The 10,001-nt window shown below is 38.8% G+C and overlaps 1 protein-coding gene across 1 annotated transcript in view; it reads left to right on the plus strand.

Moving 5' to 3' along the window:
• Positions 1-9,381, plus strand: part of LOC143934139 (kinesin-like protein KIF18B) — a 99,151-nt gene extending 89,770 nt beyond the window's left edge. Inside the window, exon 16 of the mRNA XM_077457499.1 lies at positions 266-9,381. Coding sequence (XP_077313625.1) covers positions 266-393 — 128 coding nt within the window. The 3' untranslated portion in view covers positions 394-9,381. The remainder of the gene's footprint in view (positions 1-265) is intronic.
• Positions 9,382-10,001: the final 620 nt, after the last annotated feature.

Here is a 10,001-nt window from a genome sequence, read left to right on the forward strand (position 1 = left end):
TTTTTTGCAAGTGCCCAAACTTTCTGTAAATGACAGTATAAACTGGAGGTTTAGGGTTTCCCGTGTCCATCAATATACTGCAAGGAAAAAAATGCATTATTAGTACAAATATTCTATGTTTAATGCAATAGCAGCCTCCATGCGTCTTGTCGTGAAAATTTCCTTTAAAAGCTCCTACAGTTGGCTGGTTGCACTTGACATGGACATCTATCATTTTGATGCATCAGCTTTTGAATGGAACTTCTGATTTTGTTTTGTTCTTCAGAAAACAATCCCAGCAGCCCGAGGGGGCAGAGCACTAAGAAGACAGGAAGGGGGACACTGTTAACTGGGAGGTCATTGGGAGGCGCTCCAGTGACTCAATCAATGCGGCTTGCAGCGGTCAAGTCTTGACGCCACTACAGGTACCTTGGTGCTTGGACTCTTCTCTCTGCCACCATCTTCGGGTCAAACCCCACTCACCTGGAGCTGGATCTTCATATCTTCCTGCAGGATCACTTGTACTCTGTACTGAGGTTCATGCTGACATTTTCTATCAAATTTGTAGAAGTATATGTAATATGCTGTTATTACATTAATAGCAGTATAGTCTGTACATTCATGACTGGACAAAATGTAAGTTTTGTTTGCTTGGCAGGGTTTTAGTCTCTTTAGGTCCTCTGTTGCTATACATTATTATTTTTAACTGATTTTAATTTTGTAAATGCTTTAAATAATGACTTGCTATTAGTGGAAATATCCTTCTTGCCCTCTGCTGGCATAGATGAGTACAACAAAACCCCCTCAAATCAGCGTCCTTTCACAGCGTTATGATGCTGAGGAATCCATGCCCGTTGTGCCATTCCTATAAGAGAAATGTGAGGGGAAATCTCTGACTGAACACGTATTTCTGTGACTTCACTTGGGCTTGAAAACTGAGCTCCAGACTGATATAATGTACACAGATTAGTGCAGCTCTATATTCATTATTACATAATTATATTTTTATTTAATATATCTTTTTATTTTCAAACTGTTACCTCCCTGAAATTAACATAGTATCAGCCTCTTGCAATCCCCTGTACAGTAGAGCTCCGACTGGAAGAGCAAGAAACTGCATAGTTTGCCAATAACTTTAGTTGTCGCGGTTATGAACTAATGAAGAGCACGCTGATAGGAGGAGAAAAAGTGACAGATGAGCTCATCAGTTTGCTGCTTCGCCTTACTGTGTAGTCATAGTATTGGGGGAGGGGGGAAGGCCTGTTTGTGTTGCCAAACTGCAAAAGAGAAAAAGTGGCCCGTCTGCCCTGCCAGACAGGGCTATGATGTGAGATAGAGCTGTGTAAGTCTCAGAACTGTATTTAAAAAAAATAAAAACTTGGCTGGTAAAACAGTTTTTATAAAGTGGTTGTAAAGGCAGAATGTTTTTTTTTTTTTTTTTTTTTTTTTTTTTTTTAATAACCCTAATGCATTCTCTGCATTAAAGTGATATTAAAGTCTGCTGTTTTTAAACAAAAAAAAAATGCTATACGTGCCTGCTCTGTACAGTGGTTTTGCACAAAGCTTGGATCCTCCTCTTCTCAGGGTCCTCGCTGGTGCTCCTGGCTTCTCCCTCCTGCCCAGTGCCCCCCACAGCAAGCACCTTGCTATGGGGCACCCAAGCCGCTTCTCTGTGCGTCTTTTCAGACACAGAGCTGTGGCTCCCCCCCCCCCCCCCTTCCTCATTAGCGCACTGACTTTGACAGCAGAGGGAGCCAATGCCGCCTGCTGCTGTGTCTCGGCCAATAAGGAGGGAGGGCCCTGGGATTCCGTGGCTCTCATTCAACATCGCTGGATCGAGATGAGGCTCAGGTAAGTATGATGGAGGCTGCTGCACACTGAAGGTTTTTTATCTTAATGCATACAATGCATTAGGATAAAAAATAAAATAAAACCACCTGCCTTTTGGAACCACTTTAAAGTAAAAAAAAACCTTCTGGATGCAGCCCCCCCAGGTTTATACTTGCCTGAGCCTAATCATGATCCAGCAATATGCATAACAATGACATGTTTGCTATTTAAAAAAAAATACCTTTTTAGAATTCTTAAGTATCTTTTACTGTATTTAGCTGTTCCCAGGAGTTCAGCTTTAAATATGCAACATCTAGCCTGCTGCAGTGCCTGCAAATACTAGAGTTAAAGTAAACCTCTCCCAAAATTGGGTGATTAAAAGTGAGGCAGAGTATATAATGAAAAATCCATCAGCTAAGGGTGCAAACATATGTCAAAATGATCAGTAGGTTCAGAAGTATAGGCGGCTGACATTCTATGCACATTTTGCTCTTCCATGTTCCTCCTCCCTATTGGTCCTTTTTATGTGATGGCCAGCCTTGCCCAGTAAGGAGAGGCTGGGGGGGGGGGGGGGGGGGAGAGCAACGCAAGAGTTGCATAGACTCCCTTTAACTACTGACATTTTGACCCAAAGATCTGCTGCTTTTTTCATTTTAATGATTTGCTCCATTTTAATTTCCCAAGTTCAAGGCAAGTTTTATTTTAAGCTCAAGACTGCTAGTCTGCATTGGGGACCAGTGACATCTTCGTGTTGAAAGTTGAAAACGCCATTTGTGTAACTTCCCCCACCAAGCTCTAACCATACCACAGATCTTTTTATTAGTAAAATTATTGGTCGCTTCTGTAAGACATATTTTATTTAAGCAGGCAGCTCATCTTTTATTAAGAGATTTGAAAAGTCATCTTTTATATGCTATAATGAATGTGTTCCTTACATGTATTTTCTTCTTGTATAGGATAATGTTTGACAATATTGTAGCATGTTTTTATCTTTAAAAAACCCATAACCAAAACTAACCAAAAATTGACTATATTGTAGCTTACCAATCGTTAGATGTGTTGGCTGCATTAGTTTTCTTTTTTTAGACTTTTTTTCACCTGGTGATCTTGCCAATTACACCTGTGTTATGCTACATACACACGATCGGACATTCCGACAACAAAATCCATGGGATTTTTTCCCGATGGATGTTGGCTCAAACTTGTCTTGCATACACGCAATCACACAATGTTGTCAGAAATTCCAAACGTCAAGAACACGGTGTTGCACGACGAGCCGAGAAAATTGAAGTTCAATAGCCAGTGCAGCTCTTCTGCTTGATTCCGAGTACGTGTAGAACTTTGTGCTTCAGAATTGTGTACATACAATCGGAATTTCTGACAACGGATTTTGTTGTCGGAAAATTTGAGATCCAGATTTCAAATTTTATGTCGGAAATTCCGATGGAGCCTACACACGGTCAGAAATTCCAACAAAAAAAGCTCTCGTCAAACATTTTCCGTCGGAAAATTCAACCTTGTGTGTTTTCGGCATTAGAGTGCCCCCCCTGGATGAAAGAGAACAGGGACACCTTTGGACAACAGCAAAGTCTGTTTGGGGGGAGGGTTGTGTTAAATCTACTAGCAGATTTAAATACACGAATGAATTGAAGCCAAACTGCAGTATACAACTTCATAAGACTTTACAGCAAAACATTTTCTTCCTTTTTGGAATTAAGGTTTTACATAAATAATAAAAAAAAGGATTGTTGTAATACCCCTGTCCATAGTAAATGGTTTGTTTCATCTCTGTAACTGCTACATCTCCAGGACAGCTTGTTCTTTTGAAAAACAGACTTACTGACTGGATCACCAGGTGAAAAGCCTAAAAAAGAAAATTAATGCAGTTATCACATCTAAGAACTGGTAAGCTGCAGTACAGGTAATCCTCACTTAATGACCAAGTTCCGTTCCAACAACCAGGTCGTTAAAAAAAATTGTTAAACGAGGAGTCACAATTGATCAATATTTTAAGCATTCTTAACTACTGTATTGTGAAAAAAAGGTCCAAGTACAAAACTTCAGCTCAATAATGTTTTTTTAATTCGCATAAGTATAGAACACGAATTCTATACAATACAATGATGTACAGCACATCGTTTCTGGTGGGGAGAGCTGGTCGCTAGTCTGAGTAGTTGTTAAACGAGGAGTATCTGTATAATGTTTGCTTTTGGGTATAATACCGCTTTAAAGGGTAACTCCGTCCCAATCTGAAAATTGTCACTTCTAGGTAGCCCTTGCTGAGACTCCAGAGGATAGCTTTTTCCACTGTAGTTTTTGCTCTCCTCCCTCCCTTCGCTATAATATCAGTTTGGGGTGTATGTAGCCTCCTATAGAAACCAGGATCACAGGGGTGTTTATAGATAAAAATCCAATGAATGGGATTATAGCATTTAGTAACCACTATCTGTACTTCTGCTGCATAACGCCACACGGACAATCACTACTTTTAAGTAGCATGGTGTTCCCAATAATGTTCAGAAACACTGCGTTAAAGCAGTTCAGGCAGCATCTTATTATAGTCGGATACCTACTTGTCTGACTTCCTTTCATTAGTAGAATATCTAAAGAGTATGGTGTACTATTTAGTTAAAACCGTGTAGAGTTAAAAGTCAAGATGACAATATTGGTCTAGTATGACCAATTAACACATGATCTCTATCCAATTTCAAATGGAGGTATCTGTATTCAATCATCTCTAGATATAATGGACCTGTGTCTGATATATTTTTCATTGTCTGTGCCAGAATAATGTGCTTAAATGGTTCTTGCATGAATTTATTACCTATGAAAGAAATTAAAGTGAATGCAAAGGGAAAGTTATACTTGCCTGCTTTGTGCATTGTTTTGCTTAATGTATTCTGGTGGTGAGGAAGCCCCGTGTCAGAATACAGTGACACAGTGGGTAGAATAGGGAGATTAGTTTGGTTGTTTTTCTAAAACAGAAAAAACTGAATAATGTACGGCCAGCTTTAGATCAAGGGAGTTTTTGGTGTAACTTTTAAAATTGTGATTCTGAAAAGCTCCCCTACATTTCCAAAGTGGGTGCACATTGCTTCCCCTTCCCAACATACAGGTGTAGGAACACCCCTTTAGCCCTACACCAGTGATGTGAACCTTGGCACCCCGGATGTTTTGGAACTACATTTCCCATGATGCTCAACTACACTGCAGAGTGCATGAGTATCGTGGGAAACGTAGTTCCAAGACATCTGGGATGCCAAGGTTCGACATCACTGCCCTTTACTCACCTTGCTGAATTGTAGCACAGTATGTAGGAATTCATTCCAACTCACTGCAGTTAAACTGGATATAATTTAAGGGTGGCTTTGCCATCCTTGTGAGCAAACCGGATTAAGAAGGGGAATCCATCATGGTGGCTCATGTCCAGTACTGCAGGCTGACACTACTGAACTCCAGGCTAGTTCCATGTTGGAGGACAAATTTTGCAGAATCAAGCAGTGACCTTGGTGCTGAAATTAGTACGACTTTCAGGGATCAAGCAATATTATGCTGTGTACACACGATTGAATTGTCCTGCGTACTTAGTGCGCCGGACAATCCGATCGTGTGTGGGCTTCAACTGACTTTTTCATCAGCGGACTTAGAGTAGTTTTGCAGCCAAATCTTTCCGCCGGACTTGGGTTTCAGCGGACAATACGTTTCGTGAGTATGCTAGTCCGGCGGACTAAGAATGACGCCTGCTCAACAGCAAGTACGAGAGAAGCTACTGGCTATTGAACTTCCTTTTTCTAGTCCCGTCGTACGTGCTGTACGTCATCGCGTTGGCAATCGCCGGACTTTCCCTGTGTCCGTGTGGCCAAGTCCGTTCGGTAGAAAGTCCTCCGGACTAAGTACGCCGGACAATTCGATCGTAACAGATAAAATTGTCCTGACAGGTTCTCTTGAAGCAGTGCATGATAACTAGATCTATGTTACAAAAGAATGGTTATTTCCCTGAGGATTTGCTTTTGCTATACCTTGCATTGAGTTTAGCATAGAAGTGCCACAGCTTGGCTGTCAGGGGTGCGCAGGGCAAATGCCTAAATGTGAAGCCTTCCTAACATTCCATATTGAGGCAAGTTCTCCCTCGTATTTTAAATTAACGAAAGGCCAAAAAGCTGATCTGACCATTTTCATCTCGGATCAAGTGTTTTAACAATAACTTTCCATGCATGCTTGGTTACAGTGCTCTTCATCTCATTTGCCTTACTTTTGGCATGTTGTTAGTTTGGGACCAGACACACAGTTATTTCGGCAATTTGCCAGCATAACCAGCTTAGATCAGCATATATGTAGTAAACTATATACAGAAATATAATTGAGAATGTTGGAAATGATTTCCTAGTAGCAGCAAAGTATCCCATGTATTTGTAATGGTGATACTTCAAAACAGATCGCAATGTTTAGTGTTGGAGCTTATATAATCACTGTTCAAGAAGTAGTGTTACACAGGGGAGAAGACTGTTAAATGAAAGATAAAGATTGGTGGCTCTATATTACTTTCATCCTCCTATATGGCCATAATTTTAAAGGGTTTACTAAACTATCTGGCACCATAGCAGATAACATTTAGGGTTTTCCAAATGCTGCAGACTGTATGTTTCACCTGCTAGTGAATTTTTTTTTTAGCCAGCTGTGATCTTCTAAAGTGAATTCCCAATGTTTTGCTATAGAAAAGTCACTACTGGGTGCAATACACAGAATTGCATTACAGGCGATGATAGAAGCTCTTCTGAACAATTGAGCTTAGTCTGTTTTCAGAAGGCTGGGATTTTCTCGCCTATATTAAAACATGGCAGCTCGATATCGGCTATTGTGGACAAACGGAGGAGTTAAAATAGATTTGATCATGTTACTTTGCACTATCTACTACAAAGACAGGTTGACATTGTTTCGTTTTTGTTTTATGTGTTTTTACATTGCATCCTTACACTCTGTGTATTAGTGGTTTTGTTTTAATTAAAAATCAGGCCCAATTGTAGGCCTTGTCGATGTGTAATCACAGCAGTAACCATTACATTTTTAGGGTGAATTCACATATGTGGTGACAGGAAAAAATTGTTTCCTGTGTTCCTGCAATAAATCTTCTACGTGTCCTATTAACACTGCAACATAGTCTCATGGCTGCGCTAAGATGTGGAATGCTGCAGTTTATTCCAGCACACCTGCCGTAAATGAAGTGTACGTTTTTGCACACTTCAAATAAAGTTTGTGCAAAATAAAAAGGGAGCCATGTGATGCACTGAATCGTGCACCACACTATCCCCTATCACAGCTGGAAACAGGGGTTTTGTTAAAGCACTGCGGCAGCTCTTTGTTGTATGGGCATTCAGCCTTAAGGTATTTCTTGCAAAATATTGTAGTGAAATTAGACTAAAAGTAGACCGCAATTAAGCCTCCTAGGCAGAGTCTTGGGATGAGGGAGCAGAATTTCAGGTTTCAAATGTTTTTTTTTTCTATGACCGGAAACCCCAATCTGCTGCCCTGCTGGTCTATGAATCAATTGGCGCTCTTAATGCAGCAAAGTCATCAGTATTGCACTGTGTTGAGTTACAAAATGGGAAATTAGTGGTATGATCAATAGCTACAATGGGAGGCAGTAGCTTTAATCCCAGGGCCATTTTTTTTTTTTTCCAGTTTTGACTAAAAAGCTTCCTTTTGTAGGGCTGAAACATGTCAAAACTTTAGTGCTAGATGGTGAAGAAAACGCTCTGGCAAAAATGAATAAAACTGTTAAAGATAGTGAAAAAAGGTGCTGGCAACAAAACGGACAATAAAAAAATTAATTCATAAAGGTGATGTGGTGCTTAAATTAAACATATAAAGTCTATAAAATTAAGAAAAAATGTTTGCAACAAAAAATGTAGGAAAAAAGTCCAAGCAGCCAAAAAGATGAATTATAAACGGAGAAACAGTTCATAAAATAGTGAAAAACCGAAATATTCAGAATATATACAAATGCCACCACCTAGTGCAAAATGGACTCTTACCAGCATTGTAGGACTCCTTTACGGAGCCAGATGTGTTCAATGTTGTAGATCAGCATGAAGCCGACATTGCATGTCACACGGGCATGAAGTATCTAGAGATTCCAGCATAATATAGGGAAGAGGCTGTGCATTGTGCATATAAATGAAAAAAAAAAATCCATATAGTTTAAGTCCGTAAAACACTCTTTCATGTCATAAAGGTTACTCCCATGCATTAAAAAGCAATGCGTGTGTGTAATCAATCCAAGGAAGATAATCCATGCATGGAAACAAACAGGCTTGTGTGCACAAGAGAAACAGCGTGGTGACACACGAGTAGAGCCTACGTACGTGCTGTCGCCACGTAATAGAGTCCTACAACTCGTAAGTAAGAGTCCATTTTGCACTAGGTTGTGCTTGATGTGGAATTTGGAATATTTAGATTTTTCAATATTTTATGAACAGTTTCTCTGATTATACGTCATCTTTTTGTTGCAAAGAAACTTTTTCTTCATTTATGGACTTTATTTATTCCATGTAAGCGCTGCATCACCTTTATGTCAAAGTATCTGATCAGAAATATTACCATGCTGCTAAACCATTACAAGCATGGGGCAAACGTCATAATGAACATTGCTTACTGTGTCTGTGTCCCAAGAAAAACAGCCAATCCACTTGGTATTTCTGGAAGAATCTCTAGTTGTTATGGACAAGAAACATTTACTTTAAGACAACCCTTTATACATAAGACCAGGTTGCTTTGACTCTTAATGTAAACATTTTACTGTATAACATCAAACTGAATGAAAGAGTATATTCACTCAAAGCTAGTATTTAAAATTTTCAGGCCAGAAGATTCATCAACATCTTGGATCTCATGATTCGGCTACTCAAAATTTTCAAGCACTAGTCCCCACCACTCAAACGATTCTAAATCTCACTGCCGGTTTCTTCATTTTATCATTTTGTTTACATTCGAGAATGCAGCCGGAGTGAGCTTTCCCTGCATCCAAAGTAGCTGTGATGAAGGTTCGGGATTATTGTAGGGCCTGTAAAGAACTCTAGGGGGTTATGAGGTTAATTTGTGATTTAGCTTGCGGAGGTCTATTCAAAACTAAACTATCACTTTTAGGCAGAACTGTCCTTTAAATTTCTGCCTGTTTATCTTTTTAAAAGCAGATGTGTGTGTGTATATGTGTAAGATAATACAGATATAGACAGTACCACTTTTAGATATGTACAGTTTGCTTTATTTGACTAAAAGAAAGATATTTCTAATTTTAATGGTGCTTTGTTGCTTTACGTATGCCTCAGATGTGCATTAATGTGTTGTATGTTTTATAAAGTATCTTTTTAGTAAAAAAAACAAAACGTGTACTGAAGGTAAATCTGCATGTGCTTGTTATTTATACCTTGTGGTGTTTTTTTTTTTTAATTTATATTTATTTTAATCTGCTCTACAAACCTGTAAATATGTTGTTGATCTCCATGGCTGATATCCATGAAAACTCTTCTTTGTTTTATATATGTTTGTACACTAGTTCATATAATTTTGTCAATATATCTTGTTTCCGAGGATTCTTTGCTTTTTCGATAGTAGCATGATTTATTGTCAAAAACCAAATTATTGTTGAAGCAATAAGTTTCAGAGAGCTGATTTTAAAAATACAATATAGGTATTTTTTAAAGAATTAAATACACATTCAACCTATTTTGGGACAAACCTGTCAAATTTGCAGTGTATGAGACCATTTGAAACGTTTTTACCGAAAGAAGCCACAGTAGCTAAACACTCAACGTAAATATAATTTCTGCCTCATCTGGGTGTACAGTTTATTGAAAAAAAATAAAATAAATAAATCTTTGCAATATATGCACAAAAAACACTGCAAAGTAGCTCATGGTTTGCTACTTTACTTTTTGCTTTCTTTGTGTGTTTTTGCATTTGACAAAATGTGCCTTTGCTTCTGCTTTTGGAGTGCTGTTAACAATGACACAAAAAGCGCAATTAATTAATTTTTGTATAAAGGTGACCATACACTTTGATTCTACACTCTCCTTTAGACTTACCAAAACTATATAATAGGATGCACCTATTTATGCAATCACCCTGTAACTAGTCAGACGGGCCCTTGCACTACAGAGTTGATAGTAGATCCAAGGGAGATTTTAAAATTGTGA

Source organism: Lithobates pipiens, unplaced genomic scaffold (genome assembly GCF_037356315.1).
Source record: "Lithobates pipiens isolate NorthernLeopardFrog02 unplaced genomic scaffold, aLitPip1_a1.2 Scaffold_27, whole genome shotgun sequence".
In the NCBI taxonomy this organism is placed as follows: domain Eukaryota; kingdom Metazoa; phylum Chordata; class Amphibia; order Anura; family Ranidae; genus Lithobates; species Lithobates pipiens.